Source organism: Asterias amurensis, chromosome 1, assembly GCF_032118995.1.
Source record: "Asterias amurensis chromosome 1, ASM3211899v1".
NCBI classification, from domain to species: domain Eukaryota; kingdom Metazoa; phylum Echinodermata; class Asteroidea; order Forcipulatida; family Asteriidae; genus Asterias; species Asterias amurensis.
The window spans coordinates 33,826,816-33,843,026 of NC_092648.1; the positions used below are offsets into that span (position 1 = coordinate 33,826,816).

The 16,211-nt window shown below is 38.3% G+C and overlaps 2 protein-coding genes across 2 annotated transcripts in view; one reads left to right on the forward strand and one right to left on the reverse strand.

The window, feature by feature from the left end:
* LOC139937658 (cancer-related nucleoside-triphosphatase homolog) overlaps positions 1-8,130 on the forward strand; it is a 23,573-nt gene extending 15,443 nt beyond the window's left edge. Inside the window, exon 7 of the transcript XR_011786077.1 lies at positions 8,030-8,130. The gene's annotated coding sequence lies outside the window, so the exon portion shown is untranslated. The remainder of the gene's footprint in view (positions 1-8,029) is intronic.
* Positions 22-14,672, reverse strand: LOC139937642 (serine/threonine-protein phosphatase 5-like). The gene is made up of 11 exons (XM_071932885.1): positions 14,468-14,672; positions 12,948-13,117; positions 9,190-9,261; positions 7,507-7,654; positions 6,140-6,258; positions 5,290-5,454; positions 3,766-3,871; positions 2,240-2,470; positions 1,620-1,839; positions 906-984; positions 22-396 (listed from the first exon to the last, which is right to left on the reverse strand). Exons 1-11 carry the CDS (start codon positions 14,607-14,609, stop codon positions 340-342), a joined length of 1,509 nt encoding a protein of 502 aa, XP_071788986.1. The 5' UTR covers positions 14,610-14,672; the 3' UTR covers positions 22-339.
* Between the last annotated feature and the right edge of the window lie 1,539 nt (positions 14,673-16,211).

Genomic DNA, 16,211 nt, shown 5'->3' on the forward strand with positions numbered 1-16,211 from the left:
ACCATCGTTGCCTAGGTATAGTTAATGGCTCCCCTCTGCGCTTTATACATGTTAGCATGGAACATGCTATTTGGACCAGTGTAGAAAGCATGGTCATGAGACTGGTTACAAATGGTCGACCACTGTAGACAACAAAATGGTCGACCAGCCTGGGTTCGAGTCAAAATGGTCGACCTTTAATTAACCATGGTGCAAACCCGAACTTGCTACTAGCTGCTAGCTGATCTCTGTGAAGTCAACTGGTTGTTCTGTGAGAGGTTTACTGAATGACCCCCCCCCCCGAGGGGTCAGGGGTCACCCCTTGACCTTTAACATTTCCACATTTTAGACAGTTCAGTATTACATAAATCCAAACATTGAGTTGGCGTATGCCATCGGCCGAACGTCAGGATGCGTCTGTTGGAAGGGAAATAACATAAATTTAGTTTTGCAAAAGCTATTGGCATGTGGTTATAAGAATTTAAATGTTTAAAAGCGTGAAGAATTTGGAAAGTTTAAACTTCTCTTGCCCATTTTGGTGTCATTTGCTTGCTTGGTGTAAGATACCATTTGGGAAAGCTGTTTTTATGCTACTCAGAAAAACTGTCAACTCCGCTGTGAAATATTTTGGTATTAAAGTATAATCATTTAAACAAATAAAAATAGTGTCGCTTAAATTACGATCAAATTTACATTTTTCAAAAGTACACAAAGACATGCTGAAAGGTCCTAATAAGAAATGATAAATATATACTAAAACTAGGTTTAACAAAATAAATAAATAAACGGATTGTTTTTGTCTTCTCATTTTGTGAGCGTAGGTCAAATATATAAACTGTCAGCATTTGAGCATGTACAGTGGGAGGTGTCTACCCATGCTCACACAAGTTGAACACTGGATAAATCAAAACAAAATGGACACTTACAACAGCTTTGTAGGTGGTAAACTTTGGTTTTAGATCCGTTCCCATTGTGATGAAAGCACCCTTGTTTCCCATTGTGTCACTGAAACAGAAAAGACGAACAATTCCAGTATTTTACAACAAAAAATTACAACGAGTTACCCCAACCATCTTCTACACACCATCTGTTTGACAAACTTGTTACCCCTTTACAAAATTTAGTAGCAGTACACTTGACAAACTGTTTTGTTTCGGCGTTAGTAAATTTGATTCAAATAGATTTTCACAATCAAGCCAGAGTGTAAATTTGACACTGAGGAAACACAGTAATATTTTTGCGGTACAATAATGTACTCAAGGCACTTGAACAAACAGAAACATTTTGAGACAGGTTTCTGATTTTTTTGGTTTCATTATGTGAGTCATGAGACCAATTGATGTTTCAGTTCATTTCATCAATGGTTCATTGTACAAATTTACAAATGGTGGCATCAGCCAAATTGCAAGTAAATTTACAATATCAGTATTTAAAATAAAAAAAATTTGAAAGCACAATTGCAATAGGAAAACAAAAATAAAACAAAACATTTGAAAAATTGCACATAGAAAAATCTGTTGTCAAGCGTAAAAGAAATACATTAGAAAACTATAATAAACAATTGTTAAAAGTTATGGACAATGTAAGACAGAACTGTTAGGGTTTACAAGGCACATCTTTAATTCATCCCAGATACTTACCAATAGTTAGGAGCAGAGAACACTGTTATACATTTGCCGTCATGAGCAACTTCGTAGCCATCCGATTTGACCTCGTGGCTTCTGATGATAAGGTCTAGGTCATTTGCTTCAAGGAACTTTTTCGTGATGTCGGGTCCGAATTGGATCCCGACTCCTCGTTTACTCGGTGCCCGCCCTTGCTGCGGCTGAGGGTCGGACCATAAAAGGTCGCACATTATGCCTGCAGTGTGAGATTAAAATAAGAATTCATACATGTTGTTTGAAGACTCTGGACACTATTGGTAATTGTCAAAGACCAGTCTTCTCACTTGGTGTATATCAACATATGCATAAAATAACAAACCTGTGAAAATTTGAACTCAATTCAGAGGGAGCCATTTCTCACAATGTTTTATACTATCAACCTCTCCCCATTACTCGTTACCAAGATAAGGTTTTATGCTAATAATTATTTTGAGTAATAGTGTACAGTGCCTTTAAAGTAGACACTTCAAATAGCCACACACAGCAAATACCCACCGTAATACAATGTTTTTGCACCGAGCATTTATTGCAAAAGCAAGATACAGCGTTATTTGTGTACTTAGGTTTGTACGATAGGTAAAAATAAAACAGTTTACCTGAGTCTGGAGGCTGCCTGTTCCTTTCCACTTTCCTGATGTCGTCTAACGTCACGTTATCGTCGCTGAACAAACCACCATGCATGACCATGATCTTGTTGTTGATGACCTGAGCTAGTGGAAGCCAGTTATACACCTCCGTGAACAGGTCTGCCATGTTGGCCGTGTACTTGGATTTCACCTCTCCGTAAAAACCGTACATCTGGTTCATCGTTTCACTCTCATGGTTGCCTGCGAGGACAAATTCAGACACAAAGTCAAGCAACACACATGGATGAGAAGAAAGGATTTGGTGAGGGTTGGCGGTAGCACCTTTTGAGTAGTGTTGGTTCCGAGAAGAACAGATAGTTTCAGAACCAACACTACTCAAGAGAGATGTACACATGGTGCTACCGCCATGCAAAGTTTCAAATCCTACTTAAGAAAATATTCCATAATGATTTTTCAAACAGTTTGTCATTGTTCCATTTCCACAGTGACATACTCTTTTACAATTAAAGGTACTTAACGGGATTGGTAGAGCTGACAAAATAGTTGCAGACAGTCAACTATATACATGAAACATAGAGTTATATATAAGAACTAGAGGGCGCACTGGTGATGCTTCTTGCACAAATGCAATGGGATCGCGAGGAAACACGCGCGCCATTCTGCACGCGCGTTGAATATGAAGTAGTTCTTATATATAACTCTATGACATGAAATAACAAGTATCACATAATCCATTGTGTGAGACAGGAGAAAATAGTGACAAACCATGCCTAATTCTTTAGCTTGTGAACCAACCAGCCTTAAATTTGGTTGAACAACCAAAATCAGTTATTGAGTTTTTTGTATAGGTTTGAACACATCTTTAAACCTTGCAGTGGAATGTTCAGTTACACTGAAACAACCTGTATTGTAAAAAGCCTTCATAAACCTTTCAGAAGCATGTAACTCCATCTCACAACCCCTACAAAGCACACCCTATTTCAACAAAACTTTGTTTGTTAGCAAGTCACACACAGATACAAATTAAGTGTTTTAATAGGAAACATCTTAACTCTAAAAAAAAATCCAACAGCATATGGCAACTCAACACCCAAACTGTTGGACTCTGATTATGGTGGTATGCCTGAACTAAAGCATAATCAGTTTTCTAGTGCAGTCCTCGGTCCAACAGAATCAAATGAACTGCGGTTGGGGTTTGATGGAGTAGGACGGTTGATGGCGTGATTACCAAACGTATACATTGTACCTTCCTTTTAACACTAAAATTAAACAATGGTTTTTTTTTTTGGTTTTTTTTTAAATTACCAATCCTGGGGTGGATTTCACAAAGGTAGTCCTAACTTAGGACTAGTCCTATCTCTTAGCATTGCTTAGGACTAGTCCTAAGTTAGGACTACCTTTGTGAAATCCACCCCTGTATAAACAGAGCTTGTTTTTTTTAGGTCATTATAAAAAAGGGCATTTTTTTCAAACTTATCATTTAGTACAATATGGGTCGATACGTGTTGATTGATTTCCAGGGAGACAGGACTTACCCCTTGATAAATGGAAGTGATCTGGATAGAGTAGCTTGAAACCAAACAGTGTGAGGATGACTTCAACTGAAAAGGATCCCCTGTCTACAAAGTCACCGTTAAATAACTGACATTGAAGCGTTAAGGTCAACTCAAAGTTCAAACGTACACAGGTTAAAGGTTAACAAATGAGCCCAATTTCATCAAGCTGGTAAGCAGAAAACACTGGAGAAATCTTTGCTAAGTGAAAAACGGGTTGGGCAATAGACCTAACAATGTTCTAAACATGATTGAATATAACCATTAATATTTGTTGTATTTTAAAATCAGCTCATTAAGAATCCTTTTAAAGCCATTATACATTTTCGGAACAGATAAAAGTTCACAGATTTACAAATAATTTACAGGGTTTACAGAAGGTAATGGTGAAAGACTTCTCTTGAAATATTATTCCATGAAATGCTTTACTTTTTGAGAAAACATTAAAACAATTATCAATTCTTGAGAATTACGGATTTATTTTAAACACGTCATGACACGGCGAAACGTGCGGAAACAAGGGGGGGTTTTCCCGTTATTTTCTCCCGACTCTGATGACCCATTCAGCCTAAATTTTCACAGGTTTGTTATTTTGTAAATAAGTTGTGATACACGAAGTGTGGGCCTTCGGACAATACTGTTTACCGAAAGTGTCCAATGGCTTTAACATAAAGGGCAATTCCAAGCAAACATTAACTTGACACCAAAAAAATGAAATTTGTGTCACAACTTTCTTTCCACTTAGAAGTTTTAGCTAACATATAAAATCAATTTATTTAAGTCGTTAAAAAGGTATGAACCCAGTTTTGCCAAAAAAGAACTCAGCTTGGGCTCCATGAAGGCTTGGCTAAATTGACTGGAAAAAATGTAATGCGACTGCAGTCGCAAAACCATGGTCAGTCGACTGACCATGGTTTTGTCATGTATACCTAAAAGTTAAAGTTGCTGACCATAAGTATCCTGTTGGCTACTCATGTATAAGAGTTATGTGTTACATGTAGTAAAACTTTTGCAAGTTTTTTAGTTTGAGGAAACTTGAATTGTGACTAGTGTATTTTTTACCATGTTCTTTTTGTATAATGTGACTAACCGCTTTTAACAACGTTACAACATCCAGGGCACAAAGCCCACAACATTTCTAATATCATCGATTCAAAGCCTTGGGTGGCAAGTACAAATCAGTCTATAAACTTAGTGGAAATAATATCTCACATAGAGCTACTAGCACCAAGACCAAGAAATGACACAGAAAAGTATAATTGCGACTGACCATGGAATTGCCCTAAAGGTTGAGTGTTTCACCAGCATGGGAATGCAGTATAAAATACAATACAATACAATACAATACAATGGGTTTTTATATAGCGCCATTTAATTTATACAAACAATAGTAATGCAAATAATACAACGGATGAGCAATAAAGCAATAAACAGAGACTAAGGAAAAAGATGTTTTTAAGTAGATTAGCATAAAACCAGCAAATCAACTTGTTTGGAAAAGGATACATATGGATTGTCTTCTGAAGGAAGCCCATTAAGCTCGAAGATGTTTAAGAGATCGTAGAATTGCCCGTGGACGTCCCCGCATACTGTGAATTTACCCCCCTGTGGAATGGTGATGTCACATAACGACGGTAGCTTCCTAAACAATTTGTTGATTTGTACCAATATCTGAGAGAAAAAGGGAAGTAATTTAAAGACAATTCGGGGAGATTCGCCGAGGGTTGCAGTTGATGACACTTTGGAAATTGGGAACTAACCAGTGTCAGCAAAATAAGTTTACACTGTCAAGAATTTATTTATGTATAAATAAGCCAGACAGTTCTTTTCAGAAGGAGCACGCAAACAAGCAAGTCCCTGGTTACCGTGAAGTATGCTTTGCCGTGAAATTGGACCCTGCTCAAGAATGGGACTATGTACTTTTTGTAGGACAGAAAACACGATGTCAACATATTTACACTAAACTTACACTGTTTGAAGATAATGATGGTAGAAAGCTTCCCTGAAAATATTAGTTGCTGAGGTACTGTAGTTTTTGAGAACTGAGTAAAACAATGTCATGAAAATGATTTTCGCCTCAGTGATGAGACGAAAATTATATTTGCATGTAAAAACGTATTTTCATGACATTGTTTTACTCATTTCTCAAAAACTACAGCACCTCAGCAACTAATATTTTAAGGTACACTTTCTACTATCATTCTCTTCAAACGGTGCAAGTATAATGTAAATCTGTGGACATTGTGTTTTGTGTTACAAAAAGTACCCAAAATCCTTTAACACACACCAGTGTGTAAAGGTTAAAAACCTATTTTATTTGTTCAAACATTCAGGGAATCACTCTACAGTTACCTACCGTGTATGCATATTTTCTGTGTAGTTTCTCCTGTTTTTTCAGATGTTCTAGAAGCTCCACCATGAATTCTTTGGTTATGGTTGTTTCAAACTTCGGCCCTGTGTAATCCTCTTCTATGACTGAACGTAACAAGAACGAGATTCTTAGATTGAGAGACAAACGGGAAACATTTAAGCAACTTGGTTTCAGTTTAAAGGCACTGGACACGTTTGGTTATTACTCAAAACATATATATTGACATAAAAAATTTCTTGGTAAAGGGCCACAGGGACAGAGAGTTGTTGATAGTATACAAATATTGAGTGGCTCAGAGTGGAATGGGAGGAATATTATTGAAGGTAAAATTCGGACTGTTCCATTTCACAAGGCGAAGCCGAGTGAAATGGAACAGTCCAAATTTTACCGAGCGATAATATTCCTTCTATTCCACGAATGAAAGCCACTCAATATTTGTTTTATATAACTGACATATAGATCCTTGTCATTTGATGTATCTTAAAAGTATAACATTATGAAAAATCACACAACCAAAAATCATATAGCACAGGTGCTCCTTTGTTTTAGCAGCGGCGCTGTACTGCTCAAAAACATTGGGAACAAGGATGATCCTAACTGTTGAATGGGAAATGCTATTCCCCACGGGCGAATAGGTCTTTTTGATCACCGGTGCGGATGGGAGTAATAGTGAATGTCACGTGAAGTAAGTTCCACCAATCAAACGAAAAGGATCTGTATGTCAGTTATATAATATAAAATATTGTGAGAAACGACTCTCTCTGAAAAAACATAGTTTTTGGGAAATTGAGAAAAGGTTAAATTCTCACTAAAATATTTGAATCTGATAAAGACTTCAAGCTTGAAGCCCTTTTTAGAGTCACGTAAATCCGTTATACATGCTTTAAAAGTTATTTATGTCTCACTGAGACAAAAATAATTTTCGTGAAACTACAGCACCCCAGCAAGTATACTTTCAGGGATGCTTTCTACCATCAATTTGCCTTTTAGAGCACGAGATCCAAGGCAATTTTCTAATGTATATTTTTATATAAATAGCAATAAACCAAATTAATCAATCAATCAATTAATCAATCTTAAATTGTGCACGAGATCCAAGGCAATTTCTATTGTATATTTGTATATAAATAGCTATAAACCAAATCAATCAAATAATCTTTAATTGTGTAAGTCTGTGTAAGTCTGTGGATGTCTGTGCCGTGCAAAAAGTACCCAAATCAATTAACAACCTTAATCACTGAGCCAAGGATATGGAAGGGGGGGGGGAGGAGAGTCGAGGTCAGGTCACTTCCTGATTTCCTGACATTGAGTTTCAAGTGACTTGATCTCGTTACTACGCTTTGAAGTCTTACTCATATTCTCAATGTCCAGGCTGTCCACGACCGACGTCTTAGCATCGTCCGTCCGTATTGCACGCTCAAAGGCTTGCCTCTTCACAATCTTGCTGCACTCTGTAAATTTTAACTTGGCGTCTTTATCGTTCGGCCTGTACTTTACAACCTGGTAAAAACAAAAAATTATTATTAGTTTGGGTTGAAGGAACATAACAAAATTGGTTTTTGCTAACAAAACAGTTGCTGGCAGTGTAAGCACTTTATGTGATCCACCATATACAAAAACTGAAAACCAGTAGAAGTTTGAGATCGATTGGACAACTGGGTCACGAGAATAAAAATGAATAAAATGCTCACTGAGCGATAAACTCCATACGCGAAGTTAGATTATTTATTTCTCATCAAATATGACATTTCAGACAGAAATATTTCAAGGGATGTTTTCAACTATCATCATCATCATTAGACCGTGTAATTTTTATGTAAATCTGTGACCTTCACGATTTTTGTTTCTTACCAACTCTGTAACGTTCCTTTAAAGGCAGTGGACACTATTGGTAATTACTCAAAATAATTATTAGCATAAAACTTTACTTGGTAACAAGTAATGGGGAGAGGTTGTTAGTATAAAACATTGTGAGAAACGGCTCCCTCTGAAGTGGAGAAGTTTTCGAGAAGGAAGTAATTATCCACAAATTTTTACTTCGAGACCTCAAGTTTAGAATTTGAGGTCTCGAAATCAAGCATATGAAAGCACACAACTTCGTATGACAAGGGTGTTTTTATCTTTCATAGTTATCTCGCAACTTCGACGACCAATTGAGCTCAAATTTTAACAGGTTTGTTATTTTATGCATACGTTGAGATACAGCAAGTGAGAAGACTGGTCTTTGACAATTACCAATAGTGTCCACTGCCTTTAAATAATCACACTTGCATGAAAAGTGTCACATGTAGTCCAATCTAAATGTAACATTTGTACCATAAGGGCTTAGCCAACTGGAAATAAACTGTCATTTTATATAATGTGATGCCATAAAAAAAAACTATTGCAAATAAACAAATTGGGCTACACATGTCTCAAAATTCTTTTCCTTGATTAAGACTGCCAAAGTTGCTACACAATGCAACTAGCAAACCCTTTCAGAGTTAGTACTGTATGTAGAGAGAAACTGTTTCATTTCAAACTCTTCAGTGTCATTTAACAAAGAATAATGGAATGTGAAGATCCAACCAGAGTAAATACAAATGATCATAAATTGACACCTTACATACACACAAAATTTATTAAAATTTACCCTGCCGCTTCCCAGGTTGTTTGTAAACTAGGGCGACTCCTTTGCACCCCAAACAAAGATATTGATAAAATAGGGAGACCGCCAACATAGAACATAGGGCTAGTTCAGTTGGTACAGTGACGGTGCCTCAGGGAATTCTGTCCGCCAGAGATTCGACCCCCCCAATGGGAAATTAACATAAACTGGAGGAGGAGGATTCACAAGAGGGCGCTATCAGAAGTTTGTACACAGTTTGCCATATTGGGGGAACAAATCTCCGAGGGGGAAAGAATCTCCTGCCACACCTGCACGTTAATCCAGAGGTCAAGGGTTCAAATCCCGCTCAGGTCAATTGTTTCTTTCTTTCAACCCCAAAATAATATTTAACAATAAAATCACTAAAGACCAGCAAAGAAACACCTACTGTTTCATAATCCTTGACTGCCTTCTTGAATTTGCCAAGTGCCATGTTAGCTGTAGCTCGTCTGTAGTAACCCTATAGAGAAATGGTAACATGATCAATGACATTAAACCAATCAATCTGAATCAATCAAGCCTTCTCAATCAACACACAGCATTCCTTTAAGTTGTGATGCTCCTTCCTGAGCTTGTAGCTCAAAAGTTTTACTGGACCAGAGAGAATTTATTTTACAATATCAGAATCAAAATGAGTTGAACAAGCACGAGAGGATTTATATAGACCTCATTATTTTGTCTTAAGTGTAAGCGCACTTCTTTACTCAAGATAGTTGTAAGATACTATATGATACATAGTCCAATTTCGGACAATTTTGACAAACATATTACACAATGAGATGGCCAATATTCAATTGACAAACATAAAGACCACCGGGCTTGTCTGGTCTGAGTTTAATAGTCCTAAGCTTAAATAACTGCTCTCAGGTGTTAGTTTTGAGCCCTGTCCTTACTTTTGATGTTGTAAAGTTTCCATTTCAAATTTGGCCCTTGGAAGAAAGTAGGACAGTTTCAGCGATTTACATGTACAGGGGCTGACCTACTATGTTCATCCAGGCTGATGACTTTATATGGAGGCAATTAAAGTGTGCCAATAGAAATTTTGTTTCTTCATAGAATTGCCCTTCCCCAAGGAGAAAACTTCTTGGTGCCCTAAGCTTCCCCTTTCAAAAAAACGAAGCATTGGGCCTGTACATCTGGTAGTATTCTTTGATGGGATGCTCAGGCTATTTCATATTTAACGTTTTCTGAATCTCCTGAATTCTCTAGGAAAACAAAATGGAAAATCATGTTGAAAGAATTTTGTTCCTGTTCGCAGAAGTGCCCTTAACTGGGGAATATTGCATTTGCATTTGTGTTTTAACATTGATATGCCTGATCCAGTGATAAGCAAAATTGTTATCTGGTAGGTTAAGACGCACATTGAAAAAATTTGTTTTCAATGTGCGTCAGTACTTTTATTTAGGACAATATTGGCGAACATTGAAAACGTAATAGTCTAGTTCAATGAGCCCAAGCTCTAGTGTTGTCAGCAGCAGAGTATAGGTTCGAATCCCGGTCATAAAACTCGTGCCCTTGCGCAAATCACTTAACCATAATTGCTTCGTAAAAAGTTGGGAAGGTAGTGTATTCTGCTCGACCACTACCAGCCAGTCTCCTAGTAGCCTTGATCAAGGCGCTACAGCCAGCCGCGACCTGCAAAATAATAATAATAATAATAATAACCCGTTTTTATATAGCGCTTTTCACACCCGGAGGGCGTCCCAAAGCGCTTCACATTATTACCCCTGGTCACTGAGCCTTAATTCACTCCTTAAACCATCTCAGCTCCCTGGTAGGGAGTATGCAGCCTGTGCAACATTAATATGCGCTACTCGGCTAAATCAACCACAAGAACCATCTCTGCCCTCACAGGTACCCATTTACCCCTGGGTGGAGAGAAGCAATTATAGTTAAGTGTCTTGCTCAGAGACACAAGTGTCACGACCGGGATTCGAACCCACACTCTGCTGAACAGAAGCATCAGAGCTTGAATTCGGTGCTCTTATCCGCTCGGCCACGACACCCCATGAAAATCCCAGTCCCCGTCACTGAGTTCCGCCAGCGCACCCCATACATAACACAGTGCATATAATACGTGTACAGCGTATGTACACACACATACCTACTGTATGTATGTACATTACATGTACCATCTGTATGGTACACGTACGGTACATCATGAGTACTTTCTAAAGTAGCGCCTTGATGGTTTTGTAACTGCCAAAATTTAGGGCGGAGCTCATTATGGTAATGTTTACTAACAACCCGTTCTCATTGGTTGTTGGTTGACCAATAAACTCTTGCTGCGATGTCATACACAACGTTCTGCAAGCACCCGCACGTGCTCCGACGTAAACAACAAGCCGTGGCTGCTGTGCAAAAAAATGCAATGGCGGCGGGCGAGAGAAAGAAATCCCTACCCTAAAACAAAGTTGTGTAAATCAATGGTGTATAATTTGCAACAGTAGTCTACATCGTGGCACAACTGCAGAAGCTTTCAACAAGATAAAACAACCAAGTTTAATGCACCAATCATGGATTTAGAAATAAGAAGGAAGAAAATGGGACCATACAGTGTGTGAAGTGTGTTTGAGAAAAGTTCAAAAAGTATCAAGGTGTCATGGGTTTCCGGCAATGGCTACTTGGTTAGAATTATGTTGGGCATACCCCATCCCCTTGAAGCACTAACATTTAATAAGACTCTGTTTTCCCCATTTCAGACCAGATGAGATAAGAAACCCAGCTGTTTATTTTGTCTACACATATGCGTTACGTTTCTCGCAGTAAATCAAAGTTGGGGATCGAAAATAAATTATGTGTTGGTCAAAAACATACCAGACGGTAGAAGATGGTGTGTGGCTGAACAACAACTACAAGTAAAGATCAATTTCATAAACTAACTCTTGCCATACTACTCCACTACAACGTTACACTTATAGTAAAGCAGCTTCTTCCCATTCAGGGACAAATCTACCAGCTACATTGTACTGATGCTAGTCCTCGTGTTATAATGAAACGCAAGACAACGGGCCCAAGGAACCCCTCCTCACTTTGAAGTTTTTTGACACCGTACCGACCGAGCGAGGCTTGTCCGGCTCACATCGGTAGCCCGTGTACCGTCCGGCAGCGCATTCAGACCCATTATACATCATAGTGACACCACGCTCATGTCCATACAGCTAGCGTACAGCGTTACACACACAAACATACACACATGGACGTGGCATGATTGCTAGCAGTAATACATCATTCTCAATCGCGCTTGTGATTGGCCAATGTTTAGAATGACATGCCCAGATCATGCACGCCCTTTTATCGGAATTCCGATAAAGCTGTTACAGACCCATCAAGGCTATTGTTTGAGCCACGTGTGCGAGGTTGAAAGTAGAAAGACACGACCATACTCACGACTTCGCTATACTGTTCTCACTGTACAATGTACTGTACATACAATGTACTGTATACATGTTCATTGTTCGTGTATGCACAGCGTGCAGACTGCCGAATCGCGCCGGGCCGGGGCACACTACGCCAACAGCCTTGAGTCAAGGCTAGGCTCCTAGTGGATGATACCCATTGCTACATCCCTACGGGCTGTGAAGGGGGGTAACCCTGTTGCAGCCTACATGTAAGCTTGGGCGATACCACGATATTATTGAATATTGCGATATTAATTTGGAAACGATTTCGATATCGGATCGATTTGGTTTTAATCGAAATATCGATCAAGTATCGCAATATCGCGATGTATTTTCAAGCTGAGACATCTTGCACCCCATAGGTTTGGAGTAAAACCAGAAGAATAGGTCATTAGAACACCTCTAATATGCTATGACTGTCTCTTTTACAACTTTCACGGGGAGTTTGAAGACTGATGATGTCAAATTTAATTAACCACGATTATATCGAATATCGCGATATATTGTCGGCGATATATCGTGAATAAAATAAATCGATATCGCCCAAGCTTATTGCAGCCCCAGGGGTATGTGGCACCCTGCCCCTGGTGGCCGTTGCTTGGCCGACAGCTCAAATCAGTTGAGTAAGAGTAGCCTTCACCTTGAAGTGGCCATTTATCCTTGTGATTAGGCAACTTCTTTTAATATTTTTGTTAATCGGCACAATAAACCTTCTTTGGTTTTGAATTCTCAATTATCATCTCACCTTGATGTAGGATCGATCAATAGCCAACGCTTCACTTGCGTCTTCCAACGCCAAACCGAAGCATTCTGTCTTGAGGTATGCAAAGCTACGGTTGCCATAGTAAGCTGCCATTAAAGGATTGGCCTCAATTGCTTGTGAGTAGTAGATAATAGCATTCTGGAAGTCTTGCGCTGTTAGTGCAAATAATTTATAAAAACAAATTACAAAGAAGGCAACATATAGTCAAAACCAGAACAGTTCTAATTATTCCTAATTATGTTATGAGGTTGTTTCGCTACTGTCTCCAGTCATTTTGGTCAGTCTCTGGAAGTTTTTGTAGTTTTTTTCAGAAAAGTTTAAAATAATATAGTATCTAATTTACCTCAATGAGATATCCCTTTTTCTAAAAATGAGTGAAAAAGTGGTGGCGCCATACGGAAAGTTATCCTTTTTTTTCTTCCAAATATTTCCCCAATGATGTTTTAAGTGTTCTTAATTTATTCATTACACATTGAAGATCAAATCTGTGTTCTAATAAATATTGTGGGTTCAAATGTATGATTTTTGGAAAGTGGTAACAAATCTGGTCACAGTCTGAACTTCCTTGAACATCGTGATTTATTTCATAAGATGATAAGCTGTCTCGTAACCCTGCGGTCTCTGGCCGACGGTAGGATGGAGGGTTACGATTATTGCAACAGGGTTCTTAGTGCAGCAGCATCCATCATCAAGAAAAGAAAAAAACAAGGAACGAGGGTATACCTTGATTTGAATTGCACTGAAACTGAAAGATTTGTTTGTAATTCGCAAATTATTAAAACAACAAGACAAAAAAGTCAACGGAGTGTGCCTAACCAGTGCAAAGTTGTGTGTGAAAAACTATTTTGACATCAAATGAATTTGTGGACCCATGTATGACCATGCATCCAAAGACCATTGAATCGAAGAAACAGTGAGGCCTGGGACTTCACTTGCAGGGGATATACAGGCTTTGTGTGGGTTCAACAGCGCCCTCTCTTGATATTTTGCTATTCGCGCTAAATCTTAATAAGGTTTATCGCGATTAGCAAAATATCAAGAGAGGGCGCTGTTGAACCCACACAAAGGTATAGGCGTTGCGAGCCCGAGTCGTAGAAACTGCATAGAAACAGCCCCATATTCCTTCCCACAATGCATTGCGTTTCTGAATCGCGATAAACCTTATTGAATATTGGTGCACACATCCCATTTCATGTACAAAATCAAAGGACATACATTGATTGAACATTGAGGTTTTTTTTCCAATTCAAAGAAATCCAAACATACAATTACTTCCTGTCAACCATACGGACCGAGTTTATTTGGGACCGAGTTGACTTGGGACCGAGTTGACTGGGACCGAGTTGACTGGGACCGAGTTGACTTGGGACCGAGTTGACTCATGTAAGCGATCAGATTTGATAAGCTCGTCGTGTAATTTGTAAATAAACCGGTAAACCACACACTACCGTTAACCGCACGGTCTAAAATTTCAATTAAACCCACTTTACCGACGTACAAACCTTTAAAGAAATCATTTGCTTTATTCTTCAGCTCTTCTGCACTCGTCTTATCCTTCTCACTTATGATATCTTGGAGGGGCGTTTTCGTCTCAGAGTCGCCTTTCTCGGCACATCTCGTGTTCTCGTTCATGGTTTGCGCCATCTTGTTATTCGATAGTTGGTTGCAAGACGCATAGTAGAGCGCACATGTTTTATTCGAGTTATCACGGGAACCAGTTTTTTCTCTCTTTTTTTTGCCAAGTGAGGGCGGTATTGCTTCGTTTACTACCTGACTTTTCTTCCTTTTGCAAAATTGCAAACTTTCAGTTTAATTTTTCAAGTGTAATGTGAGATCCTTCAATAATTGTCAATCAATTTTCCTGACTGTTGAAATCTCACACGCTCACTTCTCTCATACAATAAAGGATGTGTGCAAGAAATGCTACACCTTCCACAACCTGTTTTTAAAGATTGAATGTAAAAACGCGTAGTGTACTTTGAATCATTCTTAACACAAAACTTATCACTTCAAGACTAAAAATAAATTCTGAAACATTGAAACAGATTTTCCTTTTAAAATTTAATATTTTATTTTCAATATCATTTAGTACATAACTTTGCCATATGTTTACTTTTTATGTTGTCAGATGAGCACTCCCCCATTTTTTATTTTACGAAGCTTTGTTTAACTTAAATTACAAAGATCGAGCTGCGATAAAAAAAAATTATTCGCTTTTATTTGATTTCATAAAGCTGTTCGGCAGAAAATATTGCTTAGCAAGTTTTCTATATGCTAAGCAAAAAATGGGTGGGGCACCAGTCAAATCGATGTTAACTTTATGGACTCTTGGCTGCTAACCAGTGTCCGCTAAGTAACTTTTTATTTGCTAAGCAAGTTTTTCGTGCCTATGAAATTGGGATGTACACTTGGCTACATCCTGGGCCCCCCTCTCTGCCTATGACTGCATGGTCAACAGGTATCGCCTAAAATGTGATCTTTAAACACATAACACATGACCCAAACTGTCTTGGCTCAACCAAGATTGATTGTGGTTATGTCAAAACTTGCTAAGCACAAGCAAATCTTACTTAGCAGAACCATCATTAACATTCCATAAAGTTGCAATTTGTACCCCATCTTTTTCCACATAGCAAAGAAATTTGCTAAGCAGTATTTCTACTTAATATATAGCTTTATAAGTTAGGCCAAGATAAGAATGTGGTCAATACTGCCATTCAGAACTTTCTGAAATTATTTGATCATTATTTTATTTGAAAAATAAAAATAAAGAAAACAATTTGATTTAGAAAAAATGGAAAAATGTGCATTTGTTTATGACAAGACAGCAACAGATCCATCATCATCTACTATAGGGCTCAATGTCATAGAGCTGCTTAAAAAAACAAAAAAGTAGCTAAGCCCGACACAATTGTGCTTACCAGAATTAGGTCACCAGCCAAATACCATGAAATGTGTACAATTCGCAACAGGTTTCCTGCTCAATTTTGCTCACTAAAGGAAAGCTTTAAGCATTGTTTTCTGCTTTACGCAGCTCTATGAAATTAGAGAGAGTTCTTACACAAACATGTGCTAAACTTTGCAATGTCAATATGGTGACAACAGTTTTTATCTTCAATTAACCCACACCTGTGACGTCATGCTATTGTTAAATCGCTCCATTATTTTGCACGAATGGCGCGATGGGTACATCTATTCACCCATTGTGCATAAAAGAGTTAGGGAATAAAGTAAATGAAGTCAATG